Source organism: Hemitrygon akajei, unplaced genomic scaffold, assembly GCF_048418815.1.
Source record: "Hemitrygon akajei unplaced genomic scaffold, sHemAka1.3 Scf000076, whole genome shotgun sequence".
Classification (NCBI taxonomy): Eukaryota; Metazoa; Chordata; class Chondrichthyes; order Myliobatiformes; family Dasyatidae; genus Hemitrygon; species Hemitrygon akajei.
Window position 1 is genome coordinate 4009899 of NW_027331962.1, and position 20764 is coordinate 4030662.

The 20764-nt window shown below is 54.8% G+C and overlaps 1 protein-coding gene across 1 annotated transcript in view; it reads left to right on the plus strand.

Moving 5' to 3' along the window:
* Positions 1-20764, plus strand: part of LOC140722390 (uncharacterized) — a 62683-nt gene that overhangs the window by 23743 nt on the left and 18176 nt on the right. Inside the window, exon 6 of the mRNA XM_073037141.1 lies at positions 8210-8362. Within this exon, the coding sequence (XP_072893242.1) occupies positions 8210-8362 (153 nt within the window). The remainder of the gene's footprint in view (positions 1-8209; positions 8363-20764) is intronic.

Below are 20764 nucleotides of genomic sequence, written 5' to 3' on the forward strand. Positions count from 1 at the left end.
GTATAAGAGTTGGAATGTAATGGTGAGGTTGTATAAGACATTGTTGAGACCGAATTTGGAGTCTTGTATGCAGTTTTGGTCACCTAATTACCGGAAGGATATTAATAAGGTTGAAAGAGTGCAGAGAATGTTTACAAAGATGTTGCCGGGACTTGAGAAACTGAGTTACAGGGAAAGTTTGAATAGGTTAGGACTTTATTCCCTGACATGTAGGAGAATGAGAGGTGATTTGATAGAGAAATATAAAATCATGATGGGTATAGATAGAGGGAATACGAGCAGGCTTTTTCAACTGAGGCTAGGGGAGAAAAAAAAACAGAGGTCATGGGTTAAGGGTGAAGGGGGAAAAGTTTAAAGGGAACATTGGGGAAGGTGCTTCTTCACACACAGAGTGGAGGGAGTGTGGAATCAGCTGCCAGATGAAGTGGTGAATGCGGGCTCACTTTTGACATTTAAGAAAAACTTGGACAGGTATATGGATGAGAGGTGTATGGAGGGATATTGGCCAGATGCAGGTCAGTGTGACTGGGCAGAAAAATGGTCTGGCACAGCCAAGAAGGGCCAAAAGGCCTGTTTCTGTGCTGTAATGTTCTATGGTTCTATCTGAGGTGAAAGAGGTGCTGTTGTGCCTTTTTTCACCACACAATTGATGTGTACAGACACGTGAGGTCCTCAGTGATGTGAATGCCGAGGAACTTAAAGCTGTTCACTCTCTCAACCCCACATCCATTGATGTCAATAGGGGTTAGCTCGTCTCCATTCCTCTTGTCTTTGCAACATTACATCCAGCTCCTTTGTTTTTGCGACATTGAGGGAGAAGTTGTTTTCTTGTCACCATTGTGTCAGGGTGGTGACTTCTTCTCTGTAGGCGGCCTCGTTATTATTTGAGATTTGGCCAATAAATATAGTATCCTCAGCAAATTTAATCAGCAGATTGGAGCTGTGGGTAGCGACACAGTCATGCGCATACAGAGTGTACAGGAGGGAGCTTAGGACACAGACCTGAGGGGCTCCTGTGTTGAGGGTCAGAGGGGCAGAGATGAGGGAGCCCATTCTTACCACTTGCTGGTGATCGGACAGGAACTCCAGGACCCAGCTGCACAAGGCAGGGTGAAGGCCGAGGTCTCTGAGCTTCTTGTCAAGCCTGGAGGGAATGATGGTATTGAATGCTGAACTGTAGTCTAATAACATCATTCTCACATAAGCATCCCTCTTCTCCAGATGTTTAAGGAGGTGTGCAGAGCAGTGGCTATTGTGTCATCTGTTGATCGGTTGTGTCGGTAGGTGAATTGTAGGGGGTCCAGTGTGGGTGGTAACAAGCTGCAGATGCAGTCCTTGACCAGTCTCTCAAAGCATTTGCTTATTATTGAGGTGAGTGCGACAGGACGCCAGACGTTCAGGCATGTTGCCTTAGTTGTTTTAGGTACAGGAACAATGGTGGATGATTTGAAGCAGGAGGGAACTCTACATTGGGAGAGGGTGAGATTAAAAATATCCGTAAATACACCTGCCAGTTGTGCCGCGCGCATTCTGAGTACCTGCCCTGGGACGCCGTCCGGTCCCGCAGGCTTGCGACTGTCCACTCGTTGGAAACACCTGCGAACTTCAGCCTCAGAGATGACCAATGTGCAGGTCGCTTTGTCGGCTCTCCTCGGGGTCTCAGTGTTGGCGATATCGAACCGACCGTAAAGAGACTTAGATCCTCTGGGAGACAGGCAGCGATGTTGGCAGCACCACTGCACTTAGCTCTGAAGTCTGCATTGGGGTGCAGAGCTTGTCATAAGCTGTGTGCGTTGTTGGTGGAGAGCTGTGCCTGAATACGATCTCTGTATTGTCGTTTCGCTGCCTGGATAACTTTGCACAGATCGGAGCTGAATTTCTTGAGCTCCTGCTGATCACCGGCAATGTAAGCAGTCGGTCACACGGCAAGTGCTGTTCACACAGAACTGTTGATACAAATTTTGCGGTTTGGGAAGGCCTGACTGATTTATGAAGGAAATCATCTCCCCTCTGTGACAATAACACACAACTGGGGGATGTTGTTATTACACAGCTGTGATAATAACAGCCGGGAACTCCCTTGGCAGCCGGAAAGGTTTACACAGCAGCACCAGGTACTCCAGATCCGGGGAACAAAAGGGTTTGAGGGCATGGACATTCCGGGGTTCCACCAAGCATTAATGATCATGAAACATACCCTAAATCCTGTTCTCTTCCCAAATAGGTGTGTGTGTGTGTGTGTGTGTGTGTGTGTGTGTGTGTGTGTGTGTGTGTGTGTGTGTGTGTGTGTGTGTGTGTGTGTGTGTGTGTGTGTGTGTGTGTGTGTGTGTGTGTGTGTGCGTGTGTGCGTGTGTGTGTGTGTCTGTGTGTGTGTCTGTGAGGGGGGGGTGGTGGTACTGGATGACGACACGATTGTTGGTGATGGTAGGGGCCAATTCTGGGTTTGTGGACTCGAGAGCAGCTGGGACAGAGGGACAGCTGGGATGCAGGCACTTGGGTAGTTGGATCCTTCTTTCATCCCCTCTTCTTTTCAGCAGTCGTTCTTCTGGGTTCCTCAGAATTCCTGGCTTTTCCGTGGATCAGCGGCTGCCACACGTTGACCATATTTAGCTGAGAGAGCCTCTGCTTAATTTGGTCCTTGTACCTCCTGCGCGGGGCACCACGATCTCTCTCGCCCTGAGGTTACCTGCTTTCGGTAACCTGGAGTTATCCATGCGAGACATGTGGCCTGTCAGACGGTGGATCTGGCTGAGCAGCGAAGTGGCTTCAGGGCCTGGAAATTGTGCATGTCTGTGTGATTATATGAAATATTAAACTAAATAAGTAGTGCAGAAATAGAAATAAAAAAGAGATTAGTGAGTCACTATCGATGGGTTCAATGTCCATTCAGAAACTGGATGTCAGAGGAGAAGTTGCTCCTGAATCTTTGAGTGTGCGCCTTACTCCGATCCTCGTGAACCAGACGGTGATGCAGCCAGTTCCAATGCTCTGCAAGTCACACCTGTAGAAATATTCGAGTGATGTTGGAAATTCCTGATGAAATATAGCCACTGTTGTGCCTTCTCTGTAGTTGCATCGATATATTGGGTCCAGCTTAGATACTCGGAGATATTGACAGCCAGGAATTTGGAATTGCTCACTCTTTCCACATCAGATCCCTCTGTGAGGACTGGTGTGTCGTGTTCCCTCATCTCGCCTTTTCTGAAATTCACAATTAGCTCTATTGACACACTGTCATAACGCAAGCAGGATTCAGCACTCCATACACACATATGCAAATCTGATAAGGGGAACACATCACTGAATGTAAATGAAAGCATAACCCATAAAAGTGAAGAAACTATCATAAAAGTAGAAAATGTTAACGAATGGAACAGTCTGACTCCTCAAGGAGGACATCCACACGATCTGAGCCGATTAGATGTCGACAAGGAAGCGTCGAGCCCCTGGCTCAGAGTTGGAGACTTCTTCCCAGAAACAGTCGGGATCATTGTAGCAATACAGGACAAGGTTGTTGACACATGTAGTTATCAATAATAAAGAATAAATGACCAATAGATTCAGGAAGATAAATGCTGAAAATTACAAGAGAAACCAGAAACAATCCAACACTTTACAACATCCTGCAGAAATTTAACTGAATCTCATGACTTGCACAAGCACAATCAAGTGGTGGACAACATTTCCAAAAAGCTTGCTTGAACTACAACTGATGAAAAACAAGATAACTTACAATAAGTACAACCCTGCTCCACTTTTATAGTTACAGTCCTTCATATCATACTGCGGCCGATCATGATTTCAGATAGGATAATACATGATCTGCGTGCGGATGTAATTTTACAGGTTAAACAAGCAAAAGCAACTTTTTAAATATATATAGCCATTCGAAATACACATAACTTACAGAAATGAATTAGTAAAAAAAAATACCAGAAATATGTTGAATTGAAAGGGCAAAATGAAAAACTATGGAACACGAACAGGGTATTATTTATCCCAATCGTAATATCGATAACTGGTATCATCCTAAAGGCTTTACAGAATAGTATTAATACATTAGGCCCACACGGCGATACTTGTGTAAATCTTCAAAAACCCATAACACTATACACCACGAGAATAGTCTGAAATCTCCTATCAATTGAGACATGAGTGTGCTTGGCGATGCCTGTACCTCAAGTTTTACCAGTTTAGGCTAAGATGATGATGATGATGATGATGATGATGATGATGATGATGATGATAATAATAATAATAATAATAATAATAATAATAATAATAATAATAATAATAATAATAATAATAATAATAATAATGGCTTATTTATAAAGCACCTTTCATCCAGACGATGCCGTTCAAACCGCATCACAATGGGATAAAGTGCAAACTAGAAAATAAAAGACAAAATGTGTCAGTCCTAATATACACCTCAGACTTCTGCACAGTACTGTAGTTTAAGGTGTTGATTTCTACAGTTTAGGAACATAGTCCCAAAAAAACTCAACGCTGACCTCCCAATGATCCTTTGGCCTTCTACCTTATCGTCTGCCTGCACTGCATTTTCTCGGCAACTGAAACACTGTTTCCCTGAACTATTCTGTTCCATTTTTCCTTGTACAACCTCATTGCACCGATGTGATGTAATGATCTATTTGGATCACATGCAGAAAGGTTTTCCATTTTACAGTGGTGCATGTCACAATAATAAACCAATTTACCGATTCATTGTCAATAATACAGTGCCCCTTGGTTGCTTACGATTGTTATAACCGGGGGTAGGGAGGTGACAGTGCGGATGAGCTGCCACGACCTATTAAATGCTCCCAGTGGCGAGTAGCCTCTGCCCAGCTCTTGGCCTTCACGTGCGGTTTAGCCACTAATCCCGGTGGAAGTGTTTCTTCTGACAGGAGAAGGGGCAGAGGCGAGTTACTGGTGCCTTACAACCAGTCGCTTTGGGCAGATGAGGCTTGTTGGTTGTGATTGGCAGCTCACCCAGGAACAAGAAAACTCTGATCTCAAAACTCCACTGCTTTGTAACTGTAACCCCTCATGGGGAAGAGTTTGGGAGTAAACCCAATGGTAAAAGCCTGGAGCTGGAGTCCCTGAGTCAGTGTTAAATGGTGTTCAACGCAGACTGGCATCTCCTGCGACACCTCTGGTGCCAAGCTGTGTCAGTCTATGTCGTTCCTTTGTGTACATCAGATGCATGGAGAGAGGGAGCTTGCTACATCGGCAGAAGCTTCCTCTCCATATCGGAGTGTCCCGGCTTGCAGGGGCAGGACATTCATGGTCGACTCTGACAGACGGAGGCCTCATTAGACAGAGCCCCACACCCCCACAGCAAGACTGATGAGTAGCAGTTGCCAAGACCTCACCACCCTCTTCCACAGACACGATGTACATCACTGAGACAGACCCTTGTGGCTTCTTCCATTAACACAGATTCCATCTTTCCACCAATCCTCTATCACTGCGATTGAAAACTACCCATTTTCATTCCTGTCATTCCGATGGGTTATCGATTCGCAACTTCACTGTGATTCTCCCCCAGAGGCTGCCCGACTTGAGTATTTCCCGCGTATTCTGCTCCTGTTTTGATGCAAGAGCAGTGGACACCTGTGACTCCCCAGTGTGCAGATCGGCCAAAATGCACAGTGTCCTGCTCTCCATAGTTCCACACCAGATCAACATTAACAGCGTCTGTTAATGAGGCAAACAATGCCTTAAATATAGTGAAATGTTGTTGTAACGGGAGTGCAGTCAGGACTGCAATAGGATATTCAAGATTCAAAAACTTGATTGCATTCCAACCGTACATCAGCTCTGCAGGGTAGAATGAGACAGTGTTTCCCAGGAGCAGAGCAACCATAACATTACAAACGCAACACTAAATAATAAACACAACAATAAATAGTAAAACACAACAGCCACATGTCGCTTTAAATCAAGTTATAAGTGTCCGGTGCAAGTTAAAAGGGTCCAAAGCAGAGTCAGGTAGAGCAGCTATTTAGCAGTCTGACTGCATGTGGGAGGAAGCTGTTTAGTAGCCTTGTGGTTTTAGTTTTGATGCTCCTGTAACGTTTGCCTGATGGCAGAAGAACAAACAGTTCATGGAGAGGATGTGAGGGGTTTTTAATGATGTATCGTGTCTTCTGGAGGCATCGACGTTGAAAGAGGTTTTGGACAGAAGGTAGGGAGACCCCAATAACCTTCTCTGCTCCCCTAACCACCCCCTGCAAGGCTTTTTTGTCGGCAGCACTGCAGCTGGAGTACCAGGTTGTGATGCAAAAGGTCAGCACACTCTCAACCATGCCTCTGTAGAATGTAGTTAAGATGTTAGTGGGGAGTGATGCTTGTTTAAGCTTCCTCAGAAAGTGCAATCAGGGGAATGTTCACCTTCACAAATAACTAGAACCAGAACATAGGACTGGACATTTTCAGGGACATCCATTGCTGTCAATTCCGTGTCTGTGAACATAATTTTACTTTCTGTCCTAATATCCATGGAAGCATTGAATTTATTCATGTAATCTCAAACACTGAATGCTGAAATACCGTTATAAAGTTCTTTGTCAGATGAGCCATTTAACGTTTTGAATATGTTCTCTGTTCCCATGGAAGATGTTCAACAGAAACACAAGGAGACCCTGCGGGCAGAAACTGAAACACTGAGAGTGAACACGATCCTGATGACGGAGAAGGTGAAGGTTTTCCAGCTGGCTGATCGTTACGCTGAGCTCACGGTCATTTCTACTGTTCGAGATCGGACACTGGTGGAACATGAGCTGCTGGCAAGAGGCAGAGACCATGAGGATTATAGAGAGGAACAACTCCGCAGACAGCTGGAAAAAATCCGTACTGATCAGTTATTCCAGAGCAGCTTTTCCCGGAGTAAATCCAAATCTGGGAGTTCAGCAGCAGTGGCCGGAGTCCCGGGGATCGGGAAAACAACGATGGTACAAAAGATTGTTTATGACTGGGCCCAGGGGAAAATATACAAACAGTTCCAGTTTGTCTTCAGTTTCAAATTCCGAGATTTAAACACCATTAATTGTAGAATAAACCTGAGGGAACTGATTCTGGATCAGTATCCTTACTTTGGGAATTTCCTGAGAGAGGTCTGGAAGAACCCAGAGGGATTACTGTTTATATTCGATGGTTTGGATGAATTCAAACACAAAATCGATTTTGCGGATAGTCGGAGAGATACAGAACCCAAGCACCAGTGCCCAGATCCCGAGTGGTGGTGTGAAGTGTCTGACATTGTGTACAGTTTAATCCAGGGCAAGCTGCTCCCAGGGTGTTCAGTGCTGGTGACCACCCGCCCCACTGCGTTACATTTATTGGAAAAGGCGGATATCAGTGTCTGGGCTGAAATCCTGGGATTTGTTGATGAGGAACGGAAGGAATATTTCATCAGACATTTTGAAGATCAGACGGTGGCGGAAGCTGTTTTCAATTATGTGAAGGAGAACGAGATCCTGTACACCATGAGCTACAACCCCTCCTACTGCTGGATCCTCGCTCTGGCACTGGGCCCCTTCTTCACACAAAGAGTCAGGGACCCACGGCGAGTTCCCAAGACCATCACCCAACTGTACTCCTACTATATTTACAACATCCTGAAAAACCACGGCCGTGAGATTGAGAACCCCTGTGATGTGTTACTCAGGGTTGGTCAGATGGCCTTCAGAGGAGTGTCCGAGAAGAAGATTGTGTTTACAGATGGAGATTTGATCAAGTACAATCTTCAGCCTTCCCAGTTCCTGTCCGGGTTCCTGATGGAGCTTTTGGAGAGAGAGGATTCTGCCCAGAGCGTGGTGTACACATTCCCACACCTCACTATCCAAGAATTTGTAGCTGCAGTCGCACAATTCCTGAATCCACATCCCGGGGATATCCTGAAATTCCTCACTGATGTCCACAGCACGACAGATGGGCGATTTGAGGTATTTCTCCGTTTCGTTGCTGGTCTCTCCTCCCCAATGACAGCTCGGGGCCTGGTGGAGTTTCTGGGTCCATTTCCTCATGAAACAACCTGCCGGGTGATTGACTGGGTGAAGGAGGAGGTTAAACGCCAGAGTGGAAACACATGGAGTGAAGCTGGTAAAAGGAGCCTCCTGAACACATTGCACTACCTGTTTGAGTCTCAGAATCATGGACTGGCTCAGGACGCACTGGGATCTGTGAAAACACTTTCATTCAGTGGAATGACGTTGAACCCGATTGACTGTGCGGTCCTGTCTCATGTCATCGGACTCTGTGATACAATAAAACACCTCAACCTGGAGAAATGCCACATTCAGTGTGAAGGAATCCAGCGGCTGGGACCCGGGCTGCACAAGTGCCAGGAGTTGAGGTAACTTGATTTATCTCTCACTTGGAACTGTGAAGCAGTTCTATTGTGTCATTTCAATGTAAAGGGGTTTGGGTTAAACTGTGATAAATCAGATTGTGAAGAATTGTGACAAATGCCCAGGGGATCGGTCAGTAATTCCCCAAGGACGGGAGGGTTATGTGGTTCCTTGTGAAGGGATGTTGGAGACTTCATCAGATCAGTGAACAACGGCCATTGGTTTAATGGTAGTAAATCACAGGAATGGCCGTGTTTCCTGCTGCCTGTGACACGTCCATTGACAATGTTCCTTCTCACTGTTACTGACACCCAGACCGACACTGACTGCAGGAGGTGGGTCAGAGATTCACACCCCCTTCCCGGTGATGGACAAGAGACCGTCAGCAGACTGTCCCAGTGAGAAGGAAAGAAATACCATTGTGAGATTGTCCTCCCCTGCCCTTGATAGTGTGTGACTTTGCTCACTACCAGATACACAGAGAGCGAGGCCGCATCTCCTCTGGGTCTCTGTTCAGACCCGACACACACGTACAAAAATTTTCTGCATCCTCTCGTCTTGTTTGATTATCGTTTACCCTTGGAATCCTCCTGTGGGACTTTTTATCCCAATCCCCCTTCGATTCTTAGGGATCTCGTCCCCATCCCCATTCCTCCTGTCGGCTCTCTGTTACCCTTTCCTCACCCTCCAGTGGAATGTCTTTTCCCCACCCCCCTTACTGTGGGATCTTTCTTCCACATGCCCCTTCCTCCTGTGGGTTCACGCTTCCCCATCCCCCTTCCTCCTGTGGGATCTTTTTTCCCCCATACCCAATCCGCCTATGGGATCTCTCTTCGCGAACCCCCCTCATCCTGTGAGATGTCACTTCCCCATCCCCCTCCCTCCTGTTGGATCTCTCCTCCCCATTCCCCTTCCTCCTGTCGGATCTCTCTCCCCCATCCCCCTTCCTGCTGTGGGATCTCTCTCCCCCATCCCCCTTCCTCCTGTAGGTTCTCTCTCCCCCATCCCCCTTCCACTTGTGGGATATGTCCCCCCCATCCCCCTTCCTCCTGCGGGATCTCTCTCCCCCATCCCCTTCCTCCTGCAGGATCTCAATCCCCCATCCCCCTTCCTCCTGCGGGAGCTCACTCCCCCATCCCCCTTCCTCCTGCGGGAGCTCTCTCCCCCATCCCCCTTCCTCCTGCGGGATCCCTCTCCCCCATCCCCCATCCTCCTGCAGGATCTCAATCCCCCATCCCCCTTACTCCTGCGGGATCTCTATCCCCCATCCCCCTTCCTCCTGCAGGATCTCTCTCCCCCATCCCCCTCCCTGCTGCGGGATCTCAATCCCCCATCCGCGCCCCTCCTGCGGGATCTCAATCCCCCATCCCCCTTCCTCCTGTGGGATCTCAATCCCCCATCCCCCTTCCTCCTGTGGGATCTATCTACCCCACTCCGCTTCCTCCTCTGGGTTCTCTCGCCCCCATCCCCCTTCCTCCGGTGGGTTCTATCTCACCCATCCCCCTTCCTCCTGCGCGATATCTCTCCCCCATCCCCCTTCCACTTGTGGGATATGTCTCCCCCATCCCCCTTCCTCCTGTGGGATATGTCTCCCCCATCCCCCTTCCTCCTGTGGGATCTCTCTCCCCCATCCCCTTCCTCCTGCGGGATCTCAATCCCCAATCCCCCTTCCTCCTGCGGGAGCTCTCTCCCCCATCCCCCTTCCTCCTGTGGGATCTCTCTCCCCCATCCCCCTTCCTCCTGTGGGATCTCTCTCCCCCATCCCCCTTCCTCCTGCAGGATCCCTCTCCCCCATCCCCCTTCCTCCTGCGGGATCCCTCTCCCCAATCCCCCTTACTCCTGCAGGATCTCAATCCCCATCCCCCTTCCTCCTGCGGGAGCTCACTCCCCCATCCCCCTTCCTCCTGCGGGAGCTCTCTCCCCCATCCCCCTTCCTCCTGCGGGAGCTCTCTCCCCCAACCCCCTTCCTCCTGCAGGATCCCTCTCCCCCATCCCCCTTCCTCCTGCAGGATCTCAATCCCCCATCCCCTTTCCTCCTGCTGGAGCTCTCTCCCCCATCCCCCTTCCTGCTGTGGGATCTCTCTCCCCCATCCCCCTTCCTCCTGTAGGTTCTCTCTCCCCCATCCCCCTTCCTCCTGTGGGATCTCTCTCCCCCATCCCCCTTCCTCCTGTAGGTTCTCTCTCCCCCATCCCCCTTCCTCCTGTGGGATCTCTCTCCCCCATCCCCCTTCCTCCTGTAGGTTCTCTCTCCCCCATCCCCCTTCCCCCTGTGGGATCTCTCTCCCCCATCACCCTTCCTCCTGTGGGATCTCTCTCCCCCATCCCCCTTCCTCCTGTAGGTTCTCCCTTCCCCATTCCCTTCACTCCAGTGGTATCCCTTCCCATTCCACTTTCATCCTGTGGGATCTATCTTCCCCATCCCCCTTCCTCCTCTCAGATCTCTCTATCCCATTCTTCTTCCTCCTGTGGGACCTCTTTTCCCCATCCCCCTTCCGCCTGAGGGATCTCTGTACCCCATCCCCCTTCCTCTTGTGGGATCTCTCTTCCACATCCCCCTTCCTCCTGTGGGATCTCTCTACTCCATCCCCCTTCCTCCTGTGGGATCTCTCTTCCCCATTCCCCTTCCTCAGGTCGGATCTCTCTCCCCCATCCCCCTTCCTCCTGTGGGATCTCTCTCCCCCATCCCCCTTCCTCCTGTGGGATCTCTCTCCCCCATCCCCCTTCCTCCTGCAGGATCCCTCTCCCCCATCCCCCTTCCTCCTGCGGGATCCCTCTCCCCAATCCCCCTTACTCCTGCAGGATCTCAATCCCCATCCCCCTTCCTCCTGCGGGAGCTCACTCCCCCATCCCCCTTCCTCCTGCGGGAGCTCTCTCCCCCAACCCCCTTCCTCCTGCGGGAGCTCTCTCCCCCATCCCCCTTCCTCCTGCGGGAGCTCACTCCCCCATCCCCCTTCCTCCTGCGGGAGCTCTCTCCCCCATCCCCCTTCCTCCTGCGGGAGCTCTCTCCCCCAACCCCCTTCCTCCTGCAGGATCCCTCTCCCCCATCCCCCTTCCTCCTGCAGGATCTCAATCCCCCATCCCCTTTCCTCCTGCTGGAGCTCTCTCCCCCATCCCCCTTCCTGCTGTGGGATCTCTCTCCCCCATCCCCCTTCCTCCTGTAGGTTCTCTCTCCCCCCATCCCCCTTCCTCCTGTGGGATCTCTCTCCCCCATCCCCCTTCCTCCTGTAGGTTCTCTCTACCCCATCCCCCTTCCTCCTGTGGGATCTCTCTCCCCCATCCCCCTTCCTCCTGTAGGTTCTCTCTCCCCCATCCCCCTTCCCCCTGTGGGTTCTCTCTCCCCCATCACCCTTCCTCCTGTGGGATCTCTCTACCCCATCCCCCTTCCTCCTGTAGGTTCTCCCTTCCCCATTCCCTTCACTCCAGTGGTATCCCTTCCCATTCCACTTTCATCCTGTGGGATCTATCTTCCCCATCCCCCTTCCTCCTGTGGGTTCTCTCTCCCCCTTCCCCCTTCCTCCTGGGGGATCTCGCTCCCCCATCACCCTTCCTCCTGTGTGATCTCCCTCCCCCATCCCCCTTCCTCCTGTGGGATCACTCTCCCCCAACCCCCTTCCAACTGTTGGAATCTCTCATCCCCATCCCCCTTCCTCCTGTGGGATCTCTCTCCCCCATCCCCCTTCCTGCTCAGGGATATCTCTCCCCCATCCCCCTTCCTCCTGTGGGATCTATTTCCCCCATCCCCCTTCCTCCAGTGGGATCTCTCTCCCCCATCCCCCTTCCTCCTGTGGGATCTTTCTTCCCCATCCCCCTTCCTGCTGAGGGATATCTCTCCCCCATCCCCCTTCCTGCTGTGGGATCTCTCTCCCCCATCCCCCTTCCTCCTGTGGGATCTATCTACCCCATCCCCCTTCCTCCTGTGGTATCTCTCTCCCCCTGTGGGATCTCTCTTCCCCCATCCCCCTTCCTCCTGTGGGATCTATTTCCCCCATCCACCTTCCTCCTGTGGGATCTCTCTCCCCCATCCCCCTTCCTCCTCTGGGTTCTCTCTCCCCAATCCCCCTTCCTCCTGTGGGTTCTCTCTCCCCCATCCCCCTTATTCCTGTGGGATCTCTCTCCCACATCCACCTTCCTCCTGTGGTATTTCTCTCCCCCATCCCCCTTCCTCCTGTGTGATCACACTCCCCCATCCCACTTCCTCCTGTGGGATTTCTCTCCCCCATCCCCCTTCCTCCTGTGAGTTCTCTCTCCCCCAGCCTCCTGTGGGATCTCTCTCGCCCATCCCCCTTCCTGCTGAGGGATATCTCTCCCCCATCCCCCTTCCTGCTGTGGGATCTCTCTCCCTCATCCCCCTTCCTCCTGTGGGATCTATCTACCCCATCCCCCTTCCTCCTGTGGTATCTCTCTCCCCCTGTGGGATCTCTCTCCCCCATCCCCCTTCCTCCTGTGGGATCTCTCTCCCCCATCCCCCTTCCTCCTGTGGGATCTCTCTCCCCCATCCCCCTTCCTCCTTTGGGATCTATCTCCCCCATCCCCCTTCCTCCTGTGGGATCTCTCTCCTCCATCCCCCTTCCTCCTGTGGGATCTCTCTCCCCCATCCCCCTTCCTCCTGTGGGATCTCTCTCCCCCACCCCCCTTCCTCTTGTGGGATCTATCTACACCATCCCCCTTCCTCCTGTGGGATCTCTCTCCCCCATCCCCCTTCCTCCTGCGGAACCTCTCTCCCCCATCCCCCTTCCTCCTGTGGGATCTCTCTCCCCCATCCCCCTTCCTCCTGTGGGATCTCTCTCCCCCATCCCCCTTCCTCCTTTGGGATCTATCTCCCCCACCCCCCTTCCTCTTGTGGGATCTCTCTCCCCCACCCCCTTCCTCTTGTGGGATCTCTCTCCCCCATCCCCCTTCCTCCTGTGGGATCTATCTACCCCATCCCCTTTCCTCCTGTGGTATCTCTCTCCCCCTGTGGGATCTCTCTCCCCCATCCCCCTTCCTCCTGTGGGATCTCTCTCCCCCATCCCGCTTCCTCCTGTGGGATCTCTCTCCCCCATCCCCCTTCCTCCTGTGGGATCACTCTCCCCCATCCCTCATCCTCCTGTGGGATCACTCTCCCCTGTGGGATCTCTCTCCTGCATCACCCTTAGTCCTGCGGGATCTATCTCCCCCATCCCCCTTCCTCCTGTGGGATCTATGTCCCCCATCCCCTTTCCTCCTGTGGGATCTCTCTCCCCCATCCCCCTTCCTCCTGTGGATTCTCTCTCCCCCATCCCCCTTCCTCCTGTGGTATCTCTCTCCCCCATCCCCCTTCCCCCTGTGGGATCTCTCTCCCCCATCCCCCTTCCTCCTGTGGGATCTCTCTCCCCCATCCCCCTTCCTCCTTTGGGATCTATCTCCCCCATCCCCCTTCCTCCTGTGGGATCTCTCTCCTCCATCCCCCTTCCTCCTGTGGGATCTCTCTCCCCCATCCCCCTTCCTCCTGTGGGATCTCTCTCCCCCACCCCCCTTCCTCTTGTGGGATCTATCTACCCCATCCCCCTTCCTCCTGTGGGATCTCTCTCCCCCATCCCCCTTCCTCCTGCGGAACCTCTCTCCCCCATCCCCCTTCCTCCTGTGGGATCTCTCTCCCCCATCCCCCTTCCTCCTGTGGGATCTCTCTCCACCATCCCCCTTCCTCCTGTGGGATCTCTCTCCCCCATCCCGCTTGCTCCTGTGGGATCTAACTCCACCATCCCCCTTCCTCCTGTGGGAGCTCTCACCCCCATCCCCCTTCCTCCTGTGGGATCTCTCTCCCACGTCCCCCTTCCTCTTGTGCGATCCCTCTCCCCCATCCCCCTTCCTCCTGTGGGATCTCTCTCCCCCATCCCCCTTCCTCCTGTGGGATCTCTCTCCCCCATCCCTCATCCTCCTGTGGGATCACTCTCCCCTGTGGGATCTCTCTCCTGCATCACCCTTAGTCCTGCGGGATCTATCTCCCCCATCCCCCTTCCTCCTGTGGGATCTATGTCCCCCATCCCCCTTCCTCCTGTGGATTCTCTCTACCCCATCCCCCTTCCTCCTGTGGTATCTCTCTTCCCCCTGTGGGATCTCTCTCCCCCAGCCCCCTTCCTCCTGTGGGATTTCTCTCCCCCATCCCCCTTCCTCCTGTGAGTTCTCTCTCCCCCATCCCCCTTCCTGCTGTGGGATCTCTCTCCCTCATCCCCCTTCCTCCTGTGGGATCTATCTACCCCATCCCCCTTCCTCCTGTGGTATCTCTCTCCCCCTGTGGGATCTCTCTCCCCCATCCCCCTTCCTCCTGTGGGATCTCTCTCCCCCATCCCCCTTCCTCCTGTGGGATCTCTCTCCCCCATCCCGCTTGCTCCTGTGGGATCTCTCTCCCCCATCCCCCTTCCTCCTGTGGGATCTCTCTCCCCCACCCCCCTTCCTCTTGTGGGATCTATCTACCCCATCCCCCTTCCTCCTGTGGGATCTCTCTCCCCCATCCCCCTTCCTCCTGTGGGATCTCTCTCCCCCATCCCCCTTCCTCTTGTGGGATCTCTCTCCCCCACCCCCCTTCCTCTTGTGGGATCTCTCTCCCCCATCCCCCTTCCTCCTGTGGGATCTATCTACCCCATCCCCCTTCCTCCTGTGGTATCTCTCTCCCCCTGTGGGATCTCTCTCCCCCATCCCCCTTCCTCCTGTGGGATCTCTCTCCCCCATCCCGCTTCCTCCTGTGGGATCTCTCTCCCCCATCCCCCTTCCTCCTGTGGGATCACTCTCCCCCATCCCTCATCCTCCTGTGGGATCACTCTCCCCTGTGGGATCTCTCTCCTGCATCCCCCTTAGTCCTGCGGGATCTATCTCCCCCATCCCCCTTCCTCCTGTGGGATCTATGTCCCCCATCCCCTTTCCTCCTGTGGGATCTCTCTCCCCCATCCCCCTTCCTCCTGTGGATTCTCTCTCCCCCATCCCCCTTCCTCCTGTGGGATCTATTTCCCCCATCCCCCTTCCTCCTGTGGGATCTCTCTCCCCCATCCCCCTTCCTCCTCTGGGTTCTCTCTCCCCCATCCCCCTTCCTCCTGTGGGTTCTCTCTCCCCCATCCCCCTTATTCCTGTGGGATCTCTCTCCCCCATCCACCTTCCTCCTGTGGTATATCTCTCCCCCATCCCCCTTCCTCCTGTGTGATCACACTCCCCCATCCCACTTCCTCCTGTGGGATTTCTCTCCCCCATCCCCCTTCCTCCTGTGAGTTCTCTCTCCCCCAGCCTCCTGTGGGATCTCTCTCGCCCATCCCCCTTCCTGCTGAGGGATATCTCTCCCCCATCCCCCTTCCTGCTGTGGGATCTCTCTCCCTCATCCCCCTTCCTCCTGTGGGATCTATCTACCCCATCCCCCTTCCTCCTGTGGTATCTCTCTCCCCCTGTGGGATCTCTCTCCCCCATCCCCCTTCCTCCTGTGGGATCTCTCTCCCCCATCCCCCTTCCTCCTTTGGGATCTATCTCCCCCATCCCCCTTACTCCTGTGGGATCTCTCTCCCCCACCCCCCTTCCTCTTGTGGGATCTATCTACCCCATCCCCCTTCCTCCTGTGGGATCTATCTACCCCATCCCCCTTCCTACTGTGGGATCTCTCTCCCCCATCCACCTTCCTCTTGTGGGATCTCTCTCCCCCACCCCCCTTCCTCTTGTGGGATCTCTCTCCCCCATCCCCCTTCCTCCTGTGGGATCTATCTAACCCATCCCCCTTCCTCCTGTGGTATCTCTCTCCCCCTGTGGGATCTCTCTCCCCCACCCCCCTTCCTCTTGTGGGATCTCTCTCCCCCACCCCCCTTCCTCTTGTGGGATCTCTCTCCCCCATCCCCCTTCCTCCTGTGGGATCTATCTACCCCATCCCCCTTCCTCCTGTGGTATCTCTCTCCCCCTGTGGGATCTCTCTCCCCCATCCCCCTTCCTCCTGTGGGATCTCTCTCCCCCATCCCGCTTCCTCCTGTGGGATCTCTCTCCCCCATCCCCCTTCCTCCTGTGGGATCACTCTCCCCCATCCCTCATCCTCCTGTGGGATCACTCTCCCCTGTGGGATCTCTCTCCTGCATCCCCCTTAGTCCTGCGGGATCTATCTCCCCCATCCCCCTTCCTCCTGTGGGATCTATGTCCCCCATCCCCTTTCCTCCTGTGGGATCTCTCTCCCCCATCCCCCTTCCTCCTGTGGATTCTCTCTCCCCCATCCCCCTTCCTCCTGTGGGATCTATCTACCCCATCCCCCTTCCTCCTGTGGTATCTCTCTTCCCCCTGTGGGATCTCTCTTCCCCCATCCCCCTTCCTCCTGAGGGTTCTCTCTCCCCCAGCCCCCTTCCTCCTGTGGGATCTCTCTTCCCCACGACCCTTCCTCTTGTGGGATCCCTCTCCCCCATCCCCCTTCATCCTGCGGGATCTATCTACCCCATACCCCTTCCTCCTGTGGGATCTCTCTTCCCCCATCCCCCTTCCTCCTGAGGGTTCTCTCTCCCCCATCCCCCTTCCTCCTGTGGGATCTCTCTCCCCCAGCCCCCTTCCTCCTGTGGGATCTCTCTTCCCCACCCCCCTTCCTCTTGGGGATCCCTCTCCCCCATCCCCCTTCATCCTGCGGGATCTCTCTCCCCCATCCACCTTCCTCCTGTGGGATCTCTCTCCCCCATCCCCCTTCCTCCCGTGGGATCTCTCTCCCCCATCCCCCTTCATCCTGCGGGATCTATCTACCCCATACCCCTTCCTCCTGTGGGATCTCTCTTCCCCCATCCCCCTTCCTCCTGAGGGTTCTCTCTCCCCCATCCCCCTTCCTCCTGTGGGATCTCTCTCCCCCCACTCCCCTTCCTCCTGTGGGATCTATCTCCCCCATCCCCCTTCATCCTGCGGGATCTATCTACCCCATACCCCTTCCTACTGTGGGATCTCTCTTCCCCCATCCCCCTTCCTCCTGAGGGTTCTCTCTCCCCCATCCCCCTTCCTCCTGTGGGATCTCTCTCCCCCACTCCCCTTCCTCCTGTGGGATCTATCTCCCCCATCCCCCTTCCTCCTGTGGGATCTCTGTCCCCCATCCCCCTTCCTCCTGTGGCATCTCTCTCCCCCATCCCCCTTCCTCCTGCAGGATCCCTCTCCCCCATCCCCCTTCCTCCTGCGGGATCCCTCTCCCCAATCCCCCTTACTCCTGCAGGATCTCAATCCCCATCCCCCTTCCTCCTGCGGGAGCTCACTCCCCCATCCCCCTTCCTCCTGCGGGAGCTCTCTCCCCCAACCCCCTTCCTCCTGCGGGAGCTCTCTCCCCCATCCCCCTTCCTCCTGCGGGAGCTCACTCCCCCATCCCCCTTCCTCCTGCGGGAGCTCTCTCCCCCATCCCCCTTCCTCCTGCGGGAGCTCTCTCCCCCAACCCCCTTCCTCCTGCAGGATCCCTCTCCCCCATCCCCCTTCCTCCTGCAGGATCTCAATCCCCCATCCCCTTTCCTCCTGCTGGAGCTCTCTCCCCCATCCCCCTTCCTGCTGTGGGATCTCTCTCCCCCATCCCCCTTCCTCCTGTAGGTTCTCTCTCCCCCATCCCCCTTCCTCCTGTGGGATCTCTCTCCCCCATCCCCCTTCCTCCTGTAGGTTCTCTCTACCCCATCCCCTTTCCTCCTGTGGGATCTCTCTCCCCCATCCCCCTTCCTCCTGTAGGTTCTCTCTCCCCCATCCCCCTTCCCCCTGTGGGTTCTCTCTCCCCCATCACCCTTCCTCCTGTGGGATCTCTCTACCCCATCCCCCTTCCTCCTGTAGGTTCTCCCTTCCCCATTCCCTTCACTCCAGTGGTATCCCTTCCCATTCCACTTTCATCCTGTGGGATCTATCTTCCCCATCCCCCTTCCTCCTGTGGGTTCTCTCTCCCCCTTCCCCCTTCCTCCTGGGGGATCTCGCTCCCCCATCACCCTTCCTCCTGTGTGATCTCCCTCCCCCATCCCCCTTCCTCCTGTGGGATCACTCTCCCCCAACCCCCTTCCAACTGTTGGAATCTCTCATCCCCATCCCCCTTCCTCCTGTGGGATCTCTCTCCCCCATCCCCCTTCCTGCTCAGGGATATCTCTCCCCCATCCCCCTTCCTCCTGTGGGATCTATTTCCCCCATCCCCCTTCCTCCAGTGGGATCTCTCTCCCCCATCCCCCTTCCTCCTGTGGGATCTTTCTTCCCCATCCCCCTTCCTGCTGAGGGATATCTCTCCCCCATCCCCCTTCCTGCTGTGGGATCTCTCTCCCCCATCCCCCTTCCTCCTGTGGGATCTATCTACCCCATCCCCCTTCCTCCTGTGGTATCTCTCTCCCCCTGTGGGATCTCTCTTCCCCCATCCCCCTTCCTCCTGTGGGATCTATTTCCCCCATCCACCTTCCTCCTGTGGGATCTCTCTCCCCCATCCCCCTTCCTCCTCTGGGTTCTCTCTCCCCAATCCCCCTTCCTCCTGTGGGTTCTCTCTCCCCCATCCCCCTTATTCCTGTGGGATCTCTCTCCCACATCCACCTTCCTCCTGTGGTATTTCTCTCCCCCATCCCCCTTCCTCCTGTGTGATCACACTCCCCCATCCCACTTCCTCCTGTGGGATTTCTCTCCCCCATCCCCCTTCCTCCTGTGAGTTCTCTCTCCCCCAGCCTCCTGTGGGATCTCTCTCGCCCATCCCCCTTCCTGCTGAGGGATATCTCTCCCCCATCCCCCTTCCTGCTGTGGGATCTCTCTCCCTCATCCCCCTTCCTCCTGTGGGATCTATCTACCCCATCCCCCTTCCTCCTGTGGTATCTCTCTCCCCCTGTGGGATCTCTCTCCCCCATCCCCCTTCCTCCTGTGGGATCTCTCTCCCCCATCCCCCTTCCTCCTGTGGGATCTCTCTCCCCCATCCCCCTTCCTCCTTTGGGATCTATCTCCCCCATCCCCCTTCCTCCTGTGGGATCTCTCTCCTCCATCCCCCTTCCTCCTGTGGGATCTCTCTCCCCCATCCCCCTTCCTCCTGTGGGATCTCTCTCCCCCACCCCCCTTCCTCTTGTGGGATCTATCTACCCCATCCCCCTTCCTCCTGTGGGATCTCTCTCCCCCATCCCCCTTCCTCCTGCGGAACCTATCTCCCCCATCCCCCTTCCTCCTGTGGGATCTCTCTCCTCCATCCCCCTTCCTCCTGTGGGATCTCTCTCCCCCATCCCCCTTCGTCCTGCGGAACCTCTCTCCCCCACCCCCCTTCCTCTTGTGGGATCTATCTACCCCATCCCCCTTCCTCCTGTGGGATCTCTCTCCCCCATCCCCCTTCCTCCTGCGGAACCTCTCTCCCCCATCCCCCTTCCTCCTGTGGGATCTCTCTCCTCCATCCCCCTTCCTCCTGCGGAACCTCTCTCCCCCATCCCCCTTCCTCCTGTGGGATCTCTCTCCTCCATCCCCCTTCCTCCTGTGGGATCTCTCTCCCCCATCCCGCTTGCTCCTTTGGGATCTATCTCCCCCACCCCCCTTCCTCTTGTGGGATCTCTCTCCCCCACCCCCCTTCCTCTTGTGGGATCTCTCTCCCCCACCCCCTTCCTCTTGTGGGATCTCTCTCCCCCATCCCCCTTCCTCCTGTGGGATCTATCTACCCCATCCCCTTTCCTCCTGTGGTATCTCTCTCCTCCTGTGGGATTTCTCTCCCCCATCCCGCTTCCTCCTGTGGGATCTCTCCCCCCCCATCCCCCTTCCTCCTGTGGGATGTCTCTCCCCCATCCCCTTTCCTCCTGTGGGATCCCTCTCACCCATCCCCGTTCCTCCTGTGGGATCCCTGTCCCCAATACCCCTTCCTCTTGTGGGATCTCCCTCCCCCATCCCCTTTCCTCCTGTGGGATCTCTCTCCCCCATCCCCCTTCCTCCTGTGGATTCTCTCTCCCCCATCCCCCTTCCTCCTGTGGTATCTCTCTCCCCCCATCCCCCTTCCCCCTGTGGGATCTCTCTCCCCCATCCCCCTTCCTCCTGTGGGATCTCTCTCCCCCATCCCCCTTCCTCCTTTGGGATCTATCTCCCCCATCCCCCTTCCTCCTGTGGGATCTCTCTCCTCCATCCCCCTTCCTCCTGTGGGATCTCTCTCCCCCATCCCCCTTCCTCCTGTGGGATCTCTCTCCCCCACCCCCCCTTCCTCTTGTGGGATCTATCTACCCCATCCCCCTTCCTCCTGTGGGATCTCTCTCCCCCATCCCCCTTCCTCCTGCGGAACCTCTCTCCCCCATCCCCCTTCCTCCTGTGGGATCTCTCTCCCCCATCCCCCTTCCTCCTGTGGGATCACTCTCCCCCATCCCTCATCCTCCTGTGGGATCACTCTCCCCTGTGGGATCTCTCTCCTGCATCACCCTTAGTCCTGCGGGATCTATCTCCCCCATCCCCCTTCCTCCTGTGGGATCTATGTCCCCCATCCCCTTTCCTCCTGTGGGATCTCTCTCCCC